Source organism: Anopheles cruzii, chromosome 2, assembly GCF_943734635.1.
Source record: "Anopheles cruzii chromosome 2, idAnoCruzAS_RS32_06, whole genome shotgun sequence".
Classification (NCBI taxonomy): domain Eukaryota; kingdom Metazoa; phylum Arthropoda; class Insecta; order Diptera; family Culicidae; genus Anopheles; species Anopheles cruzii.
Genome location: NC_069144.1, coordinates 23,418,368 through 23,440,096, shown reverse-complemented (window position 1 = coordinate 23,440,096; position 21,729 = coordinate 23,418,368). Strand labels below are relative to the sequence as shown.

The 21,729-nt window shown below is 41.5% G+C and overlaps 5 protein-coding genes across 6 annotated transcripts in view; 3 read left to right on the top strand and 2 right to left on the bottom strand.

The window, feature by feature from the left end:
* LOC128278698 (uncharacterized) overlaps positions 1-2,221 on the top strand; it is a 28,683-nt gene extending 26,462 nt beyond the window's left edge. Inside the window, exons 18-21 of the mRNA XM_053017429.1 lie at positions 392-1,049; positions 1,714-1,852; positions 1,932-2,064; positions 2,144-2,221. Of these exons, the coding sequence (XP_052873389.1) occupies positions 392-1,049; positions 1,714-1,852; positions 1,932-2,064; positions 2,144-2,221 (1,008 nt within the window). The remainder of the gene's footprint in view (positions 1-391; positions 1,050-1,713; positions 1,853-1,931; positions 2,065-2,143) is intronic.
* A 3,676-nt stretch (positions 2,222-5,897) lies between these two features.
* Positions 5,898-12,896, bottom strand: LOC128268191 (barH-like 2 homeobox protein). The gene is made up of 4 exons (XM_053005225.1): positions 12,830-12,896; positions 7,575-7,884; positions 6,285-6,380; positions 5,898-6,189 (listed from the first exon to the last, which is right to left on the bottom strand). The coding sequence occupies exons 1-4, from the start codon at positions 12,894-12,896 to the stop codon at positions 5,898-5,900; spliced, it is 765 nt and encodes a 254-aa protein (XP_052861185.1).
* A 2,525-nt stretch (positions 12,897-15,421) lies between these two features.
* On the top strand, positions 15,422-16,797 carry LOC128277434 (box C/D snoRNA protein 1). Its single transcript, XM_053015887.1, has 2 exons — positions 15,422-15,536; positions 15,596-16,797. Exons 1-2 carry the CDS (start codon positions 15,520-15,522, stop codon positions 16,680-16,682), a joined length of 1,104 nt encoding a protein of 367 aa, XP_052871847.1. The 5' UTR covers positions 15,422-15,519; the 3' UTR covers positions 16,683-16,797.
* A 112-nt stretch (positions 16,798-16,909) lies between these two features.
* Positions 16,910-18,330, bottom strand: LOC128277435 (vesicle-trafficking protein SEC22b). Of its 2 annotated transcripts, none has more exons than XM_053015890.1 (4): positions 18,153-18,330; positions 17,967-18,076; positions 17,613-17,868; positions 16,910-17,545 (listed from the first exon to the last, which is right to left on the bottom strand). In XM_053015890.1, the coding sequence occupies exons 1-4, from the start codon at positions 18,228-18,230 to the stop codon at positions 17,351-17,353; spliced, it is 639 nt and encodes a 212-aa protein (XP_052871850.1). In that variant the 5' UTR covers positions 18,231-18,330; the 3' UTR covers positions 16,910-17,350. The 2 variants fall into 2 exon arrangements, with proteins under 2 accessions (XP_052871850.1, XP_052871849.1); XM_053015889.1 differs by having other exon boundaries at positions 18,156-18,330.
* Positions 18,331-18,771: 441 nt separating this feature from the next.
* On the top strand, positions 18,772-20,773 carry LOC128278697 (uncharacterized). The gene is made up of 6 exons (XM_053017428.1): positions 18,772-18,801; positions 18,879-18,994; positions 19,059-19,931; positions 20,001-20,267; positions 20,326-20,478; positions 20,591-20,773. The coding sequence occupies exons 2-6, from the start codon at positions 18,905-18,907 to the stop codon at positions 20,771-20,773; spliced, it is 1,566 nt and encodes a 521-aa protein (XP_052873388.1). The 5' UTR covers positions 18,772-18,801; positions 18,879-18,904.
* Positions 20,774-21,729: the final 956 nt, after the last annotated feature.

The window sequence follows — 21,729 nt, the reverse complement described above, 5'->3', positions numbered from 1 at the left end:
CGTTTAGTTATGTTTTATGGCGTAGCGATTCGTAATCGATGTATTACAGCACGTTAGCTAATTTATTTATTTGAATTAATCGATTATCTGAACCACACTACCTTTGATTTAACTTTTTTTGTTTCATTTGGTAGCCTTTCTCACATTTCTGTGCATGCTTCGGAATAAGAAAATCGTAGTAAAACTACTAGAAAAAGAAGAAAGGAAAAAAGACTACTTAAAATGATTGAATGAATTGTTGGATGAACCCACGGAATTGGTGAATGATCGTGTTCTGTAGCCAACACTAGTCGCACACCCGTTCTGTTCGTTGTACGTTTTGCTCGGTCGCTCGTTCGGTTAATTAGATATCTTATAATTAGCGGATAATTTACTTCCGATAAATTGGCAGGGGCAAGCTACGGAAAGAAATCGTCCGGCTTATGCGGATTTAAGAGGTTCCACTGGATCCGGGTCGGTAAGTACGACTCCGTCGTCGACGCCGCAAGTCGAACCGAGCGAAGCGATAAAGACTACCACTCCCGACGAAAACTATGGGAGTGCTGCTGACAGATGCTATGCGTCTGTACAGCTGCCGAGCAGGACGCGCTGTGCAAACGGTACCGAAAGATCCACGGACAGGACCGACTTGCTGATCGGGCTCAGTCCGAGGCAAGAGATGCGTCTGGCGCTCAGTCACGACATTCTCGGCGACGACGACCTGCGCACCTACAGTGCACCTGGGCCGGACCTGATGGCACTTCTCGGGCGCGACCTCTCCACATACCGTCCGGCGAGCGGGAAGGAGATTATCATGAATCGTATCGTGACTCATGTGAGCAGCTTCAGCAGCAATATCCAGGTGGTGGCGAACGCCTCGCCCAAACTGACCGAACCCAGAACGGAGCAGCCGCACACGTCGGCGATAACCGACTCGCCCCTGCCCACCCTGAGAAACGAAACGAGCTCATCATATCAACAAAACAATTCAAAGATGGATACTCCTACACCGAATCGGCGAAAAGCTATCGCTCAAGCTACCTGGAACAGTTTTGGGTATGTGGATCGAGGTGAGTGTGGGGCATTAGCGCCAGAATCGCGGCTTCTTTTATTGCCTACCGCTGCTTTGCTTTGGTTGCATAAATACCTCCGACTGGATGGCATCTTTTTGCATCTTATTGCTGGCGTATGTCGGATGAAACAATGTTTCTTCAACACGAAACAAAAAAGTACCGGGAGAACATTTGAGCTAGAGCAATGACATCCTGTACTCCGGTTTGCATACATTAGGGCGTATTTGGGAAAAGGACTTCAACACTCCTGCAAGACGAGAACTTAGCGTCGAGAACAAGCAAAGCGTTAGCACGCATTGCTGCTAAACGCCAGAACGTAGGCCAGAGCAAGGTGCAGATGGTGTTATCTCTTGTTTTACGTATTTTGCTAATATTTTTGTTTGCAAGTTTTTATTATACACATTCTGAGATGACATATTTGCAACACATCGTTTGTTTTGTTTACAAAAGTCCATCGTTGTGTTTTCACTTGCCACGATTGGCTTAACTCTCTTCATGGATGTACTGTATGCTATTTCGTAGCTTTGGTTTTGCGTATCTAGTCGATTATAAGTCTGGTATCTGGCATCGTCTGTTTCAAAGTTGGCCATCTTTAGTACAACTCAACAAATCAAACAATGCAACCTCACCTACGCTGCCATACGTTTGTATATTGTTGCAGACGAAAAGACTCTGTCGGACCTGGAACGTTTAGCAAGGCGGGAGAAAATCTACTGCATGACCCAGCTGAACCCAACCAGTTCAACCCATCTGAAACATACAGCTAGTTTCAACAGCAAATCGAAACATTCGAGCAGATTGTGAGTATCTGGCGAATGTCATCTTGAAGAAACCTGCCCCGAACGGATGATAGAAACTGATTTTTCCAATACGGTGCAGGTTCCATTTCTTATCACGGCGAAATTCGGAAAATCAGTTGGTACGTCTTTTAAGTACAAAAGATAGCACATCGCACGACGGTTCCACCTGCACGTCGGATTCAACCCGCCAGAGCTCGACACGAAAGGAAAGTGTAAGTAATTTCAATTGCCACTGATTAGTAATAAATTAAAAGAGTAGAGTAAACTCTCTTTTTTGTTCAACTGTCTTAGGATAAACCACTTGATCGGAGGTTTTGGAAGCAGTTGAGTCGACGACGCCGAGCCAGCTTTCATGAAGTTTCTTCATAAATTGGCGGTAGTGATCTGTGATTAGACACCATACACACACAAGCACGTCCTCATGCATACGAACCAGTAAACAAGCAGTTGATAGTGTAAGCTTTTGCTATTTGGCTCTCTTTTAACTCTGACGACTTTAGATTAGGACATAATTACCGTGTTACTGAGTTCAACCAGAGAGTTCACAAAGTCTTAGTGATTAATGGACTCAAATGAGAAGAAAGTGGATAGCTCTAAGCCCTATGACTAGGTAATCAAAACTTATTTCACCTCACTTTGCATCGATTTACGCTATGGTTTTGTAGAAGTAAATGATGGTGGGGCAACTCGCCACGCCAAGACGGTTATTGCGATATCCGGAACCACGAAAACAGAAAAGTATTGTATCCGTCGGAGGTGACAGTTTCGGGATGCTCCGTCGACAACAGTCCGGAAATTGCCTCCCTCTCTCTCTCTCACTCTCACTCAACAATATCGTAACAGCACTTGGACAACTAACACAGGAGAACGATTGTGCTAAACATTATGTTGTGACCCTAGGCTATATCACTATTTTGTTATTCAGGTTTTATCAAAGCAGAATGAGATTTTTTCTATACTGTATTTTATAATCACTCACACAGGGCGGCCGCCACCTGAAGATGGATCTACTGAAATAATTACTTTGATATAGCAGCAGCCGAATGCTGCTTCTTGTTTCCGTGATATACTTAGTACTCTACCGAAAGTACCCGTCCGGATCGCTTGTGATCGATTTCTTATCATAGGAAACTTTACAGTCCCCAAACCGATGCCGTTCATTCTGTTTCTTTACATGTTGGAACTGTGCATAAGGGCTTACTGCGCCACTATGCACTAGATTTACTATTTACTACTATTAAATTATGTTTATCCAATTGGCTCACAAAATAGGTAAAGTAAACGTATAAGAAATATGCAGTGCAAAACCGCACATTGCTGTACAATAAAACCGATTTTAGAGAATTCGTTTTGAAGTTTTGAAACTTTTTTTTAAATGGATTTCCCAGAGGTTTTCTCGCGGAAAAACGCAAAATGTGCTTGTAATCGGAAAAGCTTTCACCGCATTCGCCAAACAAGACAAGAAAAAACTAAACAGAAATAGTAGAAGCTAGCCGTAGCCGGCTCGCGTACCACTCGCGTTTTAATTCAAAAGAAAGAAGCAAACAAATAGTATTATAAAACTACTAACCGCAATAAGTATACAACAAAGGAAAGTCAACTACAACGCCAATTAAAAGCTTTATTAAAGAAAATTTGAAGAGAGAGGAAAACAGCCATCGATTGAAATAATACTATCAAAATAGTCTTTTGAGCTATGAAAATAACTAACTCAAATACACTAAAGGAGAAGCGAACGGGGTGATGCCTCAAGCGCAAACGCAGGGCAGTATAGTAAGAAAGTCCATTTTTTTAAAAACATCGTTCAATAGCATTTTCATTCGAAAAGTAAAATGACATAGAAGAAAAATAAAAAAAGACAGGCAGAGAATGTAGCGTAGAGTCGCCGCCAGTGATCGACGCAGTTACCTAATTGAATTCAATATTTCAACACCGTTATCTCGAATCCAGAAGCAAAGCATTCCATTGTTGTCCCGTCGCTTGATAGCGGCGGGAATGGAAAAGTCACACAAATTCAAATTCAGCATTTTAGATCAATCTTCCTAACAATTAGTAGAGCAGCCACCAGAAAAGGAATAAAAAAAATTGTTACATAAGGTTAGATAATCGTTTGTAAATAGAAGCAACACAGGGACAAAGAGTTAATAAATCCCTTTACGTACGGAGAAAGTTCGTAACAGTGTACAGGGTACACGTTTGTCCAATCGAAAAAACAGACGAGAAAATTAGGCCGGATGCTCCGGTTACGAGAGGGTGAATTAAACGAAAAGAAACGTAAAAATCAAACACTAGATTGCTTGAATTCGAACCGAATCAAATGCGTACATCCTAAATGTATTTTAAACTAAATTCTCTGTTTTACTCACATTCGAAACATGTACTTTGCCTTAAAACTATGACGAAACGAACGAAAAGTTGGTAGCGAATGTAAGTAAACCGATTGACTACTGACTCGAAGCACATTTGCCAAATCCTTCATTAACGATATGGACATAATGATTGATTCACGGAAGATATATTGATCGAATTTGTTTTCAATAAAAACTTACTCTAGCAAGACTTTCTTCTTTTCTACGTAATCGAAGTTCGTTGGGTTAATGTTTTGTGTACCATTGAAAAGCGTAAAGATGTTGTGGTGCATAGCTTTTATTCCAATCCATCTCCTTTTAGTAACGACGTACGTGGTGTGTTCAGAAAGGTTTGATAATTCTGACAAAATTGTCAGAACTTTTTGAACTCACCACGTATATGATTTTAGTGACATCTAGTGAGTCTGTCGAATAGTCGTCGCTAGAAACGAAGGTAAAACCTCCGACAAATCGCAATGAAGTAGCTCAGTTTCGTGAAGAAGCAATACTCCGTTGATCAGAGTTACTTTTTTGAAATCTCTGTCATCTCTGATTTGTATCGATGGCACGAATTTTACATCGTTGACCAGCATGCGATCAACTCATTTGGACCTACTCAATAGCAACTGAAAGACCCAGTATTATAGACAAGTAATTGTTTTCAACCATTTGTACCTTGATTCCACAGTGCGCGATGTGCATCTAATCCTTTCAGGCCTTTCTTCCAGTTTATCATACTTCCTTTACCGAGCTAGCAACGCTTGAAATCAATCACAGAAAACGATTCTCTAGATTCCTGTGAAGTCTGATAACGGAGGTGAATCTTTAACGGAAAGTATACGCCAGCCCACCGATGGTGGTTCGCTGATATCACCGGAGCGGGGCAGGTCAAGCACTGCACGGAAGATTACCCAGTCCGCCACGCCGCAGTGCGGTGTCAAAATCGTTGATCAGCCAAGTTAAAAGTGTTTCAATTCCCTATTTGACGGAAATTGACAATCAACATATACACAATTTGCACACCGCACACCGACCCGGTAGCAGAACAAACGTAAGCGGGGATTACACGCCCGGCGGCATGTAATCAAGGGTAATTTGGTGGTTGAGGAGCCAGACCCCGGAAAGAGGTACCCACTCCCACCCTGGCCGCAAACTTAAAGAATAGCTGTTTGCCCACGGCCACCGCTCGGCTGATTGTTCATTAGCGTGCTTATGCGAAGGAGGGTGTGCCGTTGCATGCTGTACGCGGGGCGGTAGAGTCCTTAAAAAAGGAAGTCACATTCGGATCGGCCACAAACACTTAGCGCACTGATTGATCCGTGATGCTGTCACGGCGAACATGATAGGGGACCCGACTCGAGGACGAAAGTCAAGCGCGTTATGAGAGATTGTGGCCATTGTGTGGGTTACTCTCTCGCTATCTCTCTCGGCGGGAGGCTAATTAGATAATTTGTTGTTATTTTTGTGGGGGCACATCGTCGGCGATGGGCCCGGCGGGCGTTTATCGTCAAATCAGGGCGAATCCGGAAAAGCCGTCGGGCCGTCCTATTCATCGACGTGCGTGTTCGGTAATTGATGGCGATGATTTATTTGTCACTAAGAGTCTGTAATCAACACTACCATTTACAAATTTACAATGTATACACGGCGTTTGTCTCGCGGCCGTTGCGATCGATGGCGGCATGTGGCCACCGAGACTACATGGGACAGCCGTGGGCGTAGCTCACGTTGCGAAAGATGGCCGCTGCTGCGGCCGCGGACGTCAGGAAGTTGCACGGATTTGAGGCGACGAACGCCGACGAGACGGACAGGGCCGACTGGGGCGGGCAGCACTGCAGCGTGGCGCTCCCCACGCCAGCGTCGGACTGTTGCTGGTGCTGGTGGGTCTGGATGCCGGCACCGGTCGCGGCATTGATGATGTCCTTTTCCAGCGACGCCTGGTGCCGGAGCTGCTCGAGGCGGAGCTGATTTTGGCGCTTCCATTTGGTCCTGTGTTGGGATTGGGACAATTCAGCGGAATAGTAGGGCTGTCTAGCTTCGGTTAGCGAAGCTGCTTACAGTTACTCGTGGCGATACCGACTTACCGACGATTCTGATACCATGTTTTTACCTGTGTTTCGGACAGATTCAACGCATCGGCCACATCGCTACGGTCTGCCACCGACAAATACTTCTGACACCTGTGGGGATGGGATTGCCGAAAAGAGTTGCTGTTTAACAATTTGATAATGGTTCCTGTTTCCTGCAGTATGTGCGTGGTTAAAAGACGCAGTGATTATGATAATACGTTGCTGATCGTAAACACTTGAATCCGCCAGTTAAATGTCGCTTTGGGGATGCCATTTTCAGGCGGTAACGTACAAAACAATAATTCCAAATTCGTCCCAAACCCCTAGGTAAGGTTGAAAAATGAGACGAGAAACCTGTGCATGCATAAACATCATTTTGCATGAATCATTCGTTCTGAGAATGCTTGCCACGTTTCATCATAATTTCAGCATATTATTCGAGTGAATGTGGAAGGTCTTATTGAATCGGTGCCCCCAATTAGAACTCCCGCTTTAGCAGCGTTTTCCTGGAATCTAGGTCTATTAAAATGACTTTCGATGTCAAATATCATTTAAAAATAACAAGACATTATCCTTAAAGGGAAACTGGGGTTTTCTTTTTACAAAATAGGGTTGGATATTATTGGGTAGTTAGGTAGGCAGATTACTGCTTTAGGTAGATAGATTACCGGTCATTTACTTGCAACATCCAAATATGTTTTTAGAATTTTTAAACCATTTTGAATTGTTATTAGTACCGGAAGTACTACATTAGTTTGAGAATGAACATCAAAAGAACATCAAAGTCAAAATCGGTGTGTAGAAGTTGACTGGAAGAACTAGACGCCGAAGTTGAAACAGATAAAAAACCCAATAATAGAACTATAGCATAGCGTTTGAATTCGAAACAATCGATTATTCTTTCGTTATTTTTGTCTGAAGTTTGATACTTTTATTTAGCATAGGTATAGTTATCCTATTTCCGGTCCATTTCCATTGTGCGATTCAAATATGCACCATTTCGCACGTTAACTAATCGTGTCTTCAAAGATAGCTTTATTATCCGTAAACGCGTCAAAAGACGAAAAAATGTTCAGCAACTTGGGATTGCCCACATCGGATGAAGCCACCGAAAATATGTTTTCTTTTCGCATATGTTTTTCGGTTTTTTTTTTCTTAAAGTATTCCTCCTTGGAGCGACTGATGAGAATCAATTGCTTAGTCAATAAAAAGCAATAAATAATGGTAAGCTGGTATGATGGTAATTTGATTTGTGTGTACGCATACATATAAACCAATCGGAATCATAGTGAAATTCTACTTTACCTAAATTTCCGCTCCAAATACGCCAGCTGGGCATGTGTGAAGGCCGTCCGGCGGCGCCTGGGTTTGCGACCGTTTTTGATGATTAATCCTGTGTGGAGGTTTGAAGTGGCGGGACCTAATAAATTACTCGCGCTGCACACCTGTCGGATTGATTCGTGCAACGTTTCGGGCGGAACATCGATGCCGGGGTCGTCCATGAAAGGTTGGTACGCTCTCATTACGCTCGAGTCCGGCGAGGATCGATCTTCGATATCGATGTCACTGTTTTCTTCATCCTCCGATTCGGACGTAATAAGGCGAATCGTGGGGTCTGTAAAAGAAAACAAGACTTCAACAAGTTGCCCGACGGTCTATGGAAAAGACATATTTTGTGTAGGAGTTTATTCAGTTCTCTTTTGTGACCTCAGACGAGCTTTTATTTTTATTACTGCTAGCGGAAAAAAGGCTTTCGAATAATTTACAATCAAAGCACGAGGCTTGACGTGTGAACAACTGCTATTTCAAAAAGGACAAATCAATGGGACAATGTACGAGTTAAAAGATAACTTGTGTTTCAGTTCATTTAAAACAGTATATTAAGCGCATATTGCCTACATTTAGGCGCCGTTGGATTTTCAGTCTAAATTTATATTTTTATCAAAACTGTGTATGTAAAGTGATCTGAATTTTTCGCATTTTAATTCAATTTGATTTGGTTTCTGATAGTTTAGGAAACGTTGGTTGATAAACACCATGGAATTCGATGCACAAGCTCCTGAAGCTGAATGTTTAAATCTAAATATTCATTAACTCTTTTTCAAGGCGGCCTCCAATGAAAACTCGGGCGGTTCTATATCAAAGATTTCGGAATAGCATTAATTGCCCTTCAATAACGAGCTGCACTTTTGGAGTACACGGCACGGCAGCGGCATTCTTTAACGATTCGCGGATCATCTAACTCTCCGGAGTGCTCGAATCACTGCTTCTAAGAGCCCCGAAGATGTTCGTTACTATTGCGCGCCATGGAAGAGGAGCACGTGGCACGAACCAATTTGTGTCCCACACACACGCACCCACCCACAGAAGGACTTTATCTCTTTCCCATTCTATGGTTCTACATATCTCTGGACCCTTTTTGTTTGCCAGTCTATTCGCCTACGTGTTATATCCTGTACGCAGCTTGTAGTTCGCTCTTGTCTGCATACGGTTCGGATCCACTTGCGGGAGGTTACCACTAAAAGTAGCACTTCCGATCGGATCGGAAATTGGCAAAATCGGTTGTTGATACGATAATCGTCGGATAACGGAAGTCACGGAAGGAATACCTGATTTGTCGAATCCCTCAGTCGTCCCCAGAATCTGAAGTACCAACACGCTCCTTCGCGGTGCTGCTGGGAACAGAACAATGGGCTAGTCTTATTAACGGGGCGAGTGGAAAGAACAGACACTAAACAGGTCCATGTGTGTGCTTGTGTGCAAGGACAAGTGTCAGGGATAGTCTTTACGATTCACGAAAGTCACGAATGGAAGGACCTCAATAAACCCGTCCATTATGTTTTTTTCTCGATTGTACTTGAACAGATCTTCCAACACAACTGTACGCCATTCGGGGGAAGGGATGCCTACTTCTTCACCGCTAATGAGACACCCCATGGCGGTGGGTTCCTTGCGAAAGTGAAGAAAAAAAATATATCCGTTTCAAATGGTGCAGGACGAGGCCATGTTCACCTCATTATATTCGATATAGTACGCTTTATCGGCAATACGTGTTAAATTGTATGTCCTGAGTGAGTTATTTAAACTTATATACCCCATTCAGTCTGACGGTGGAACAAAAAACTGTTAATTTATATACAGTCACGGAGCACCACTTAGCCTCGCGGAGAGTCCTTGCTCCGCTGGATGGTGCCAGTGAAACTATGAGTCCCAACATTCTGAACCCATCCGTGGTGCGCTTTGGCGTAAATGAATCCCCATTAAAACCCGCGCCAGCAGAGAGCAGGAGCCCAATGCAACTCTCGTTGCTTTCTGTGTGACGCTGAAAACTGCCAAGATGTTTTAATCAGACTTTAAGATGTTTTTTTATAATTTTAATCATCAACTTTTTAACATCACAACCGGGAAAAGGCCCTCGGCACTCGGCACTGCCTGTAATTTGAAAGTGTGTGCTTTTTTGTCCGACCTAACCATACAGCACACGCGTACTTAAAAACTAAGGAGCACACGGCTAAGCGTGAGTTTGCATCCCGCTTGGCCTTAGCAGGTGGTGAAAGGTGTCTGCCATCAGACTTAAAAGTTCCGACGGGCGATGTTAACAAAAGTGTACGGTAGCGTGATACTCTCGAAATCATCTTCATTATTTTGAATTTTAGAGTGAACATAATGCAGGACTCAAAGAGTGCACGAATGTGCACAGGTATCCTTATGTGTATTGAATGTTTATAAAATGTTTTCATGTTTATGTTCAAACATGTTTCAGAGAGAAACGGGACGGATTTTTTAAAGAAAGACAGCATAGATAAAAATGTTATTAATGATATTATGAGATGAAAACGAAGAAAAGGCTCAGAGTGCTAGAAAAATAAGTTCTTATGGCATGGATAAGCATGTTCTAGCATGTTTATAAGAAGCCATAAGAAGCCATAAGAACATAAGAACCTAATTTAATTTAAACAAGAAACAAAGCGTTAAGCAAGAAATAAAAATTCAAACTACAATTGTTTGATTAGTTATTTACTAATTGTTAAAAAGTTGAACAACTATTGTTTGTAAGATTTTTTTTTCTGATTCCAAATTTTCTTTCATTGATTAAAAAATCATTGTTGAGCCATATTTAGTATAGTTTAGTTAGTATAGAATGATTATAATACTTTTCAAAGATAACGCAAACCACCGTCCAACTGTTACATCATTGTGTAATTCTTCTATTCTTAATTCTAGGTCGATGCGTCGAGATTCGGAATTGGTTTGACACACAAAAATGTTTATAAAATTTGAATGCGATTTTCTACATTGTTCAAAGTATGTGCCATTGCTAGCTATACATTTCTCCTATCTCTCTGCTAAATCATGGATTCCCAGAGGAAAGAATTCTTCGACTTTTTAAGTAAACTAATTAGTCTTCCCATTTCGACTTCCTCGTAGAAAACGAAGAGCTGCTCAGCCAATACGTGTCCCATCGATGAAAATGAATGATATTCGGAAAGAACCATGTCTGGTGAGTAACGCGGGGAGGGATAGCAATTCCCATCCAAGTGATTTGATAGTATCCTGAAACAGTTTTGTTTTTTGGGGCGCATGGTGCTTGATTCCACGGGCCACCAGGCGCCCCCATTGCAACCCACTAGAATTGCATTTTGGTCGTTTTTCGATCAATGCATGGTTCAAATTGATCATTTGTTGTCAGTAGCGATCGGAATTAACGTTTCCATCAGGTTTTAGGAGCTTGTGAAACACCACACCTTTCTGTCCCATCAGAAAGTCCGTTTTTTGGAGTCCTTTGACGCTTTGTTTTGTTAAGTCAAAATCGCCATTTTGAAGTTTTTTAAACCACTTAAAGCACTGCGATCTTCCAAACACAAGTCCCGACAAGCATTTGGTGCGATTCCGAAGCAGTTTTCTTCAACAGGGGCTGAAAAATAATAATCCCCGCAAAACGTCATTTTGAGGCACAAATGTTGGCATGGTCTAACCCTTTCAAAGATGGGTTGCAAACCGAAATATTTTTTTCTTCGACCTGAAATCATTTACCGGATATCAACACAATCGACCTAGTAAATAATCGTTTTTCCAAAATATAATGCTCCGTTAATGACAGCAAAGGTTGATAAATGATAAACCAGCAGGTAGCTAAAATGAGGGTTTCAAATAAATAAATAATTTACTTTTGAAAACAACAAACCTTTTTAAATATATGTCAAACTGTTTGTTATACTTTGAATTATGTAGTGCCAGAAAAATATAATTTCATTTTACTATGCTGGCGGCATTTTGATATGGTAGGCGCTTCAATTACTGATTTATATTGAAATAGACGTGTAGGTGTAGGAATGTTTTAGAAATACTGTTTATTATCTTGAGTGAGCCTAAAAAAAAAAAAAATGATAAAAAATGTTATTTAATATTTAATATTTAATATTTAATATTTATTAAACCTGGTTGCTTAAAGCTATACAGGAATTGCTTAAAAACTAAGGAGTAGAGTGGAAACAGTTGAGAGGAAGGGAGAGCAAAACGGACAACAATGTCGAGCGAAACCCGTGTGAGGCAGAATTAACAACACCTAGACGGGGTAAAGGGATTGTAGAAGGGCGCGTCTAAAGGACTTTAGAGGAAGGTGAAAGTCAAAGAAAGTCAAGTGTTATGTTTTATTAAGTTAATTTTTTGAAAATTATGATACATTAACAAAATTATCAAAAAAAAAATCACTGACCTTGTGCAGAATAAGCATAAGAAAACTAAGAAACCAATTAGTTGTTTTCTCTGCTATTTCAGAAACAGTACCTTGGACTGACGTAATATTTCATAACAGGGCTCAGTATCGTCACAAAAACAACGCACCACGATCGTTAATTGTACAACGCTTTATGTTTTATTTCCACGACAAATGGCTACTGACTTCTTCGGATACAAACCCTTTCGAACTGTGCTGTTGAAAATAAACCCGAATGGCGCAATAAAAATACCACAGTTTCGACATGCTCAATTGTCACACGCACGATGTCACAATTCATCAATCAATACTTGGCCTAATAACATTAATCAACTAATAAAGAAAATGTGACAATCCAAATCGGACAACCATGTTTAATTGGATCGATAATGTATTCTGCATGAGCGTTAGCTCAGCCCAAATGTGTGCCACCTGTTTTGAATTACGGATTGAATTGCATTCCCTTAGACAAAGGGAACATGCTTCGGCACAGGTATTGACCATTCGGATCACAATTGAAGACACTTCCCATCCCCTAATGGAAGAAGCTGATGATGCTCCTGTTTAAGCCCTATTAGAGCCCTATTGAATCAAAATGACAAATTATAAGAACAAAAACTAGACAATTGCTAGACACAAGGCCAAATGCTAGACCGAAAGGACACAATTTTTCTTTTTTCACCAATTATTCATTTATAATACTCGCAAATATAGTTTAGTTTTAGTTGTTTTCAATTTTTTCTTCAAAACTTTCAACAAACACTATTTCAACACTCGCACTCAAATTCCTTTGCGGTGATACACCTTCAAAGAACGAATTATTTTGAACTCGTGATAACTTTACCAGTATCGCGGCCGTTGATCAAGTCGCCCAGTATGTCCCGTATGAGAAACGATTTGCTGGAATCCATGTTTAACACAATATCTTAGCCCTTAGCCTGGTTGGTTACTAGAAGCAAAGCAGACTTCCGTGTTTGCTATTCTCGCCATTCAAACTACAGATAGCACCACTTGACTGTAAGTGTGATTTCTTATGTTGCCCAAAGTAGAACATGTTGCGTTTAGTTTTCTGTTTTAATTTGCGGTCAAATTGGAATATCGGATTCCGTTCACAGGGCCCACGTTCACATTAATCCTTTAATCGTTCCTAAATATTCTCGACACTAAACTCGTCCAGTCTCGTGTGTGTGCGACGAAAGCATTTATGTTACTAAGTGAATGTTGAACCGCGATCACCGGCCGTTTTGCGCGTGGTACATAGTCCGCACTGATACCACCCTCCCGAAAACACGCCCCTTTGGGTGGTGTGGGTGGTCAGGCTGCAATCAATGCCTCCAGCATCCTGCATTTAAATACACGTTCTTCCTTGGGCCAGGACGAGCCATACCTATTGGCTCGACAAGGAGGCAACACGTATGCGAGAAAGAGCCAAGCAGAATGAAGCAATATTAATGCAGACGACGTAGAAATGGCGAGAGCAACCTAGTAAGATAAACAAAAATTGGAAATTAAGGATAAATATGGGGACTTGGGGACCTGGCGCCACATGCACATAAGTACGCAGATTTGAGATGAAAAACTGATTTACAGACTTCAAGAACAGCTTTGGGCCGGCACAAGCGGCCTCAATCTGCTTTCAAACAGCTTTCAGATAGATAGTGAAAGCCTCACAAAATGTTGTCACTGTACCATGCAATCGTTTGCCAAACTGCAAAAGATGTTGTAAGTGTTGTAGGAGAGCGAGCGTTAAATTTTTACAGCGAAATTAGGCTTGTAATAAATACATGGATAATGGAAAAGTATAATCTTAAGGCAGCATTGGAAAAACTGTGATTGTGAATACTCGTGTCTCGAATACCTTACAGTATTGAATGGACATAAATCGAATTGATTTAGGCTCTTGAAGCGATTGAATTGATTAGATTTAGCACAAATTATTGTAGATATGCCCACTCCTTGGGAATAAGCCAGGTAATTATGCAAATTTATCATGTTTGATTGCATCGAATCTTTCGAAGAAAACACTAAATCTGGTGCATAAACATAAAATAAGAAGATCCTGTTCATGTTCGATATTTGTCCAGTAAATATTTCGATATCAGTTTGGAGAAATCGTACGAAGTAGGCAAATAACTTGAGCAATTAAGGTACAGTTTTGACAAAAGGAGTTTCCTTTTTTATGGTAAACAGCAGGTCAGAATAATCCAAATCAGCCGTAAGAGAATGAGCCTCTTAACGGATTTTATTGTTGGGTAGTCACCAGATGGTCGTTAAAATTATTCGGACCAATGAATCTGTTACGCTTAACGTTGTGGCGCTTAAAGTCGCCTTAGCCAACCTTGTCAGACTATACTTCTGGATCTACTTCCATCCGCAATTTATCGCCGGCCGGACCTTTTTGTGCCCATTTCAGTCCGCAAATAGTTATCGTCTTTATCAAACGCAATTAAAAATAGAATTTGCCTTCGCCACTACATAGTGCAACAAAAGGTAGTAATCTCGGCAACGTACTCCCCGAAAAAGCGAATGCATCCTTACAAAGCCACCCCTTTCACAGGGAAAAGTAGGCGTGGTAAATTGTTGCGGTGCGCCTGCGCTCGTTGTGTCACAAGCAATAGAGACCTTTGTCTGTACTCGAAACGGAACCCCGCAAAAGCGCTACAGTCAGTATTGAATCCTGTCCTAGACCTCGCCACAGTGAGTGGAAATTTTAAACCATCAATTACATTTCACAATATTACAATCCCCTTTCAGAGGAATTAAAAGGCAAACGTTTCATTTTCTACGAATCTGAAGTCGAAATTTTGCATTCTTCAGAAAAGCTTCTGATGACGAGCATTTCTAAGCAGGTTTGCTGGCCGCATAATGGATGGTTGCGATATAGCTTTTCCGCCACGAAAAAGTTAGTTTTGTTCAAACATGCGATTTTTGTTCAAACACACTTCAGACGCGATTTCGACTCTCTAATTTTTCAGATACTTTGATAGCCTTTATTAACTTTCAGAATAAAAAGATTGACTGGGTTCAGTGCCGATATTCAAATTTTTGCTTTGGTTATTATTGGTGGGCTTCCTCTTTGCTTTGCAAACTTTCGGTGAACATTTGTTTTCATGTTTGCAAAGAGTCAGAAGATATAAATCGATCGAAAACATAATATTGTAAAAATTGATCATTTTATCGCAACATTCGGTGTGTTTGTTTCGTTGGCGGCAAAGAATACAGCATATTGACAGTGTTGTACAATAAACCATACCCGGGTAGTGTTTATATTTGAATTTTGCTTGGATTGATGTTTTACTTTATTGAAGGTGCTGAAAATTTTAGGTAGCTATCAGTGATCCACTGTGGCAATAACGGTTTTGTGAGTACCTTGGGCATTTTTAAAGCGCCAGCAAAGAATCAAATATCATAGCTGTCATTACTTCTGCCGGGCCATGCTTTGTTTACGTTCCGTTTGGCAACATTTTCAAGAGACGTATCGTTGACCGGTGCGCGGTTTTTTGTTTCTTAAAAAGTAGATGTTGGATTATTGCGATGTCATCGGATCAAAGGTGATTGCTACTTCTCGACTCATCGTTTTTCAATAACACTAATAAGCGTATCCCCACAGGTTGGGAAACTGTGAGGCATGCAATGCGCACCCAGCAAAGTACACCTGTCCCCGCTGTGAGGTTAGAACATGTGGTGTGCAGTGTCTCAACATTCACAAGCGTGAGCTCAAATGCAACGGCATACGGGACCGTACGAAGTACATTCCGTTAATAAAAATGACAAAGACGGAACTGATGAATGATTATTGCTTTTTGGAGGAGTGTACGCGTTTTGTCGAGGATCGAAAGCGGGACAGCAACAAACGTTTTACGCGTTACAACAAACTGCTGCCCACTCCATTGTTCCGTCTGCGCAAAGCTGCCCAGGAGCGAGGTACCACCTTGAGGTTTTTGCTGCAGAACTTTACCAAGCACCAAAAGAATTCCAGTCAACTGGACTTTCGCAGTTCCGTCATCTTCTGGCGCGTGGAATGGTGCTTCCCGGACGGAACCGGTGCACACATGTTCGTCGACGAACGGGTCAGCGAAAACTGCAAGCTGTATGAGGCGGTCAGCAAGTATTTACAAGCAGGCAACGATACCAACGTTCCTGAGTCTGCAACGCTCACCTATTACCAAGCGTCCGGCATAAATGGAGTCCGATTGCTTTTAAAAGCAGAAGGAATTAAACAGTGTAGGAATCGGTTTTTCCCACTGGATGTGAACAGCACCATTCGTGAATGCCTGGCTGGCAAGACGGTCGTGGAATATCCTACTATTTACGTTGTGTTCAAAGATCGACTCGACGAATTCAATGTGGTCGACAGCGACGACGATGTGGAAGGCGAAATGCGACAGTACCAAAATTATATAAATCAAACATACGTATCTACGAACGCGGAGCCGATGCGGAACATCTCTACCGAGATTATCGAGAACAAACTAGATCGCATGGGAATAGACAAAGGCACGCTACTAAACGATAGCAGAACTCGGGAACAAAGTGGACAACCGTCGAAGCTAAACTATCTTTTCAGTACTGAAAGTGCGCTAAATTGTTCTTCCTCCGACACGGAAGATGGTGAATTGACAGAGGAAGAAGTTGAAATGGTTTCTCCGAAGCGTACTCGAATGCTGGATGTAGAAACTCCTGCGCCTGGAAACTGAATCTGATTCTATTAGTTTGCAGCAACTGTTTGCAACGATTGGCTGAAACTGTGTTCTAGACCTATGCTTGTCCGAAAAAGGCCTTTTCACTTTGGTTATTTCAAATTGTATAATGGAGAAGCTGATGTTAAGATGAAATGAAATATGGAAGAAATAAAGCGATGAACTACTTTATTTTGCAATCACTCCGGCTTATTAAATACTGATTGCAACTACTGGACCCACTGCTGTCCTCTGTCACCATGCCAGACCAACTATATAACCGGAAAATTTTCGACAGACAGAATGATTATTTATCGTTACGTATTGTCTGCCAAAACTGTCTTAAGATTATAATAATCACAGCTACGATTCCAAGTTGTAGACAAATATATTGCGTAAAAAGTCAAACAAGGAAGTACGGTAATACGTGCTGCAATCAATGTTCCATCAAAAACGCTTACACTAAAAACATAGGTAAAAAAGCAATTTTGTTTTGTTCTCGTTGGGCCTAGTCTAAGACAAAGTGGTTCCCTGTTTTTGCTGTGTGTTAGCCGATTTGTAAGGAAAAGTAGAATATAAACTCAAACTCATAACAGTTCCGAAATGTGTGGCAAAGATTGACGATTTGCCTGTTCTGAATCCACTGCCAATGGTATAGTGATGGTATTCCTTCATCTAAGAGCTTATTAAATAACCCAAAAATAAAGAACAAACACAATCAACACGATGCTAGCGACGGCTCCTTTTACGTAGAGTGATTTCCGGTTCAAGTAAGTGGCATCCTTCTTATACTTTTGCGATAGCATTGACAGATTTTGTGTTTTCGTGTCCAACTCCGACAGCACCGTGCCTCGTTGTAGAACGTCGTCGATGTTTTGAACCTGCAGAGAAGGAATATAGCGAATCAGCAGGTAGAGACAAGTGACTATCAGCCAGCAGTCCACGCACCATTATTCTTTGCACGTCCTGCAGTTGGGTGTTGATCGTGTTGATGTTTCTCCTCCGGTCGGTGAGAGATTTTTTGGCCTTCTGAATGTAAATATCGAACTCGATGAACGCGTATGGTCGCGTTACCGAGTTTACCCTGCGACCGTAGTTGTTGTTGAACTCTTGAGCGATGTCTTCTAGGTAGTTGAATGCATTACGTTTGGAGAATAACTTATCACACATGACCAAATAACACACATCATTCTCAATTAGGTAACTAAAAAGAAAATTATGACAACGTGTTTACCAAATCTCTGGCTTCCTCCAACGGATAAAATAAGGAAACTGAGCTGAGAGGACGGGATAAATACTCACTGGAATAGGTACGGACCCGTTTCTATGCTACACCGGCTAGGCGAATTGTGGCTCAGCTTGCGAAACAGCATCTTGGCTTGGTTCTGGTACTCCAGCACGCTTCTCCCGGACTAGAAAAAGCAGAGTCCAACGGTCACTGAAACTGTCTTGCAATCCTTAATTTATACTTAATCCCGCGGTATACGCTACCTGTTCATCTTCCTGCATCGTCCCCACCAAAGGAAGACCGTCGACGACCCGGGCTATCATCGTCATAAGAGCCATTTTTGTCTTTCAGTGGCTTCGTTTCACTTATAATATAGCTAAACACCACGGCTTAAGTCTGCGATTCTGTACACCTAATTTAAGGAATAGAAATCAACACGTCATGTACACAAATGCCTAGCGAATGTCGAGCAAACGAAAATACGAATTCGCCCAGCCATGAACCTCACACGTCATCTGCGGCGCGACATCGGATGTCTTCTCGCAATCTTGCTTTGAGTTTGTTTTCTCGTTCGAAAACGTATCTGCCTGGTGGCGGTTCTCCGATTCGGGATCTCTATACGTGTGCAAACACGCAACGGAGATTAAAAACGTAAACTCTGAAGTTATCTGTAGTAAGGATCGATTAATATATCTATTGTTATTTATTTAGCCATGTTACAGAGGTTTTAAGCCGGTCTTTTATATTTCTTTGTTCACCAAGTGTATAAATATTGTAGATATTTTTGGTCACATACACGATGGAACAAGCTCATAGTCCAGATGTCAAAAATGCGGCTTTTGTATTGTCATTCATGACGGTCTTTAATCAGGCGATGCAAAAATACACTGATCGTCGACAAAATACACTGTTGGTTTGAACTGTTCTTTAAATTGTGGAAAGCTATTTATAATCTGTATTTTCTCGTTATTATTTATGTTTTTCAGGGTCTTCAGTCAATGAGTGTAGTTAAATGCCGTCGCAATTCGATGGAACAATGCAACAATTGGCCAGCAAAGCACATGTGCCGGCGAAGGCTCAGTTCTGGGATCTGCCCGATGAGGTGAGAATGTTGAAATTTGAAACAAATTCGGTTCGATAGCTTAAATAAGTGTTGCGTTTTACAGATATTGGGCATCGTGTTCGACAATCTCGATGTGTACGAGATGAAGACCATGTCGCTCGTATGTAAACGATGGTGTAAAGTAGTGTTTTGTGGCCCAAGAATGGACAAGGTGTGCATTACAGTGCGCTGTGATATCAACGATCAGTATTATAAAATATTGCTTAAAACAACGAGAATTTATCGTCACATTAACCTATCACCTGGCAGTGAAAGAATGGTCTTTGATGATTTGATACAGTTTTTGCGGAAATTAAAGAATTCAGTACATTCGCTGAAAATATGCCCAACTTTTCATGTCACATTGAATCAGTTGCGCCTAATCTTGCTTGAAGTTTCTAATTTGCAGCAGCTGTCGGTACACACCATTGCTCCCTATGCCAACTTTGAGCAAATGAATGAACGACACGAACCGTTTCCTAGCTTGTCGAAGCTTACGTACCTTTGCATCGGTAAAGAAAGCAGTGAGTTACCTTTTGATGAATTCAGTATACGCACGATTGCCTTCCACTTGAAATGTCTCGACATGCACTGTGACTCAAAAGACCAGCTGAACGTTTTCCGGCATTTTAGCGGTCAACTAAAATTTGTTCGAGTGGTTTTTGCCACCAAGGACTACTTCGATCGCTTTTTTGAGTTAATCTTTGCCGATTTGAATGAGTTGGAAATCCTGGACAATTGCTACGAGAAGAAACCGGATTGTGAGTTTTTTCGTAGCCTCACCAGTCTCCGGAGGTTGACTCTTCGATGCCACCTATCCAAACGTGCAATTCAGATAATCACGTCATGCTGCCCCGAACTAACGTTCTTGCATATCCACACGCAAATGTTAGATGAAAAATCACTGACATCCCTCGCAGAACTAACCAAGCTTCAAGTAAGTCAGAAGAGAGTAGGTTTCTGCCGCTAAATGGGTTGTGTATTACGACGAGTGTCTTTCTTTCAGACTGTTAAATTGGAAGGATGGTTCCCGAAGGACACGTTCTATGGCTGCAAATTGATTGCATCCCTTGAATCGCTCCATTTGCACGATGGTGTATTTATGTTTAGATACATTCCGAAAGACTTGAATTTCTTCAACGATCTGTTAAAGGTGGCTCCACAACTATCGCACCTGGAAATCGGGTGTCCATTGAGCGACGATTCACTGCTTCTCTTTATCTGCGATAAGTTTAAGCATCTTAGGTGTTTGAAGCTGCGGTTTCGTTTCGGCGTAAGATTAGTTATTGAGCCTTTTTCCACTTGGAAATTACATTGGAATCGTATTACAGATCACCACAGATGGCCTTACAAGAATCGATCAACTGCCACTGCTAAAGGAACTGCAACTAGGCCCGTGGGATGTGTCGGTAGCTTCGAGAAATTTATTCGTTCGTATTCCTTTGAATAATGTCCAACGCTTATCACTTGTTGAGAGTACTGATGTAAGTATGTCGTGAGTATGTTTAGAAAAGCAAGGACATTTCAACGAACTCTTTATTTTGAACTGTTTATTGTTCTCTTTATCACAACATCTTTCATTATCATTGACTGAAGCTAATGGATGATGACCTTCTCAAGATACCTGAAGTTTTCCCGAAGCTCCAAAAATTGTGCGTTGCACGTTGCCGCTCGATATCAGAGGCTGTCGTCGTCAGGCTACGAACATTGCGCCTAACATGTCGAATTGATATAAACGGAAAGCGGTTTTACCCAGATCATGCTAGTATAACGGAATAAATTTTTCAAACTGAGTCCTTTTTGTGTCTGAATAGAAAACACTTTGTTTTCATTTAATTTATTTTTGCTCTAGTGCTTTATAATAAAAAGTTTATAACCGTTTGATGTTATTTAAGTTTACTTCTATTCGACACATTCAGGAGGTTCGATTGTGTTCGCCGATAATAAAGGGTTGTCTTGTGCGAATAGCTTTGACTGCAATATAACAGACAATGTTCGCATGTTAAATATAAGGCTGGAGAAAAAGTCATTCGTTATTTTTGGGTGAAATTCAAAAGTTTATTTAAGATACTTCCGATGGTCCAAATCACGTAAAATATGTACCGTTTTGTTGAAAAATGTGTTGTCTTTTCAAAGCTAGGCTTATACTACCTCTCTTCTAGAAGTCTTGGCCGTTATTGGCGAAGCACTCGAGCAATCCTGTTTTCACATTTTTTTCTTGATTTCAATTTCTTATCATTCAGGAAGTTTTGCAATGCGTGAAAAAAGTGATAATTGCTTGGTGCAAGGTCCGGACGGTGGGTTGCATTAAAACTTCCCAACCAAGCTCCCGAAGTTTTTGGCGAGTCACTATAGACGTGTGTGGCCTTTCGTTGTCCTGATGGAATACAACATCTCTTCCGTTGGCCGATTCTGGCCGTTTCTAATCAATCCTGAAATTCTGGAATAGCAGTAACCTGAATGAGAATAATGAAAAACGGATGATGTTTATATGGAAACGCAAACTGTCGACCCCCGATTTAGTTTCGGGAAGTTCCAGGCTGCGATCTACCCTACGCAGGATATACATGGGGCTCTCAGTATGCGCGATCGTGAGGCGGTTAAAGTTCCTCGCAAATACAGCATCTCTTCGGCACGATGTGTTTCTTTCAAATGGTGATTCTCTTAGCGTTACCCATCTCTGGTGGCTGGTTTCTCAAGCGTACAAACTGGTTCTGTTTTTTATTATAAAACTA

Bases quoted from the DNA above. Each gene is read 5' to 3' on its own strand.
- LOC128268191 (XM_053005225.1), bottom strand. From the start codon at position 12,896: ATGGATTCCAGCAAATCGTTTCTCATACGGGACATACTGGGCGACTTG. The intron at 7,885-12,829 runs GTAAAGTTATCA...TTTCTTTTACAG, and splicing joins GATCAACGGCCGCGATACTG to ACCCCACGATTCGCCTTATT. The intron at 6,190-6,284 runs GTAAGTCGGTAT...ATCCCAACACAG, and splicing joins ACATGGTATCAGAATCGTCG to GACCAAATGGAAGCGCCAAA.
- LOC128277435 (XM_053015890.1), bottom strand. From the start codon at position 18,230: ATGGCTCTTATGACGATGATAGCCCGGGTCGTCGACGGTCTTCCTTTG. The intron at 17,869-17,966 runs GTGAGTATTTAT...TTTTCTTTTTAG, and splicing joins ACGGGTCCGTACCTATTCCA to TTACCTAATTGAGAATGATG. The intron at 17,546-17,612 runs GTGCGTGGACTG...CCTTCTCTGCAG, and splicing joins AGGACGTGCAAAGAATAATG to GTTCAAAACATCGACGACGT.
- LOC128278697 (XM_053017428.1), top strand. From the start codon at position 18,905: ATGCCGTCGCAATTCGATGGAACAATGCAACAATTGGCCAGCAAAGCA. The intron at 19,932-20,000 runs GTAAGTCAGAAG...TCTTTCTTTCAG, and splicing joins CAGAACTAACCAAGCTTCAA to ACTGTTAAATTGGAAGGATG. The intron at 20,479-20,590 runs GTAAGTATGTCG...CATTGACTGAAG, and splicing joins CACTTGTTGAGAGTACTGAT to CTAATGGATGATGACCTTCT.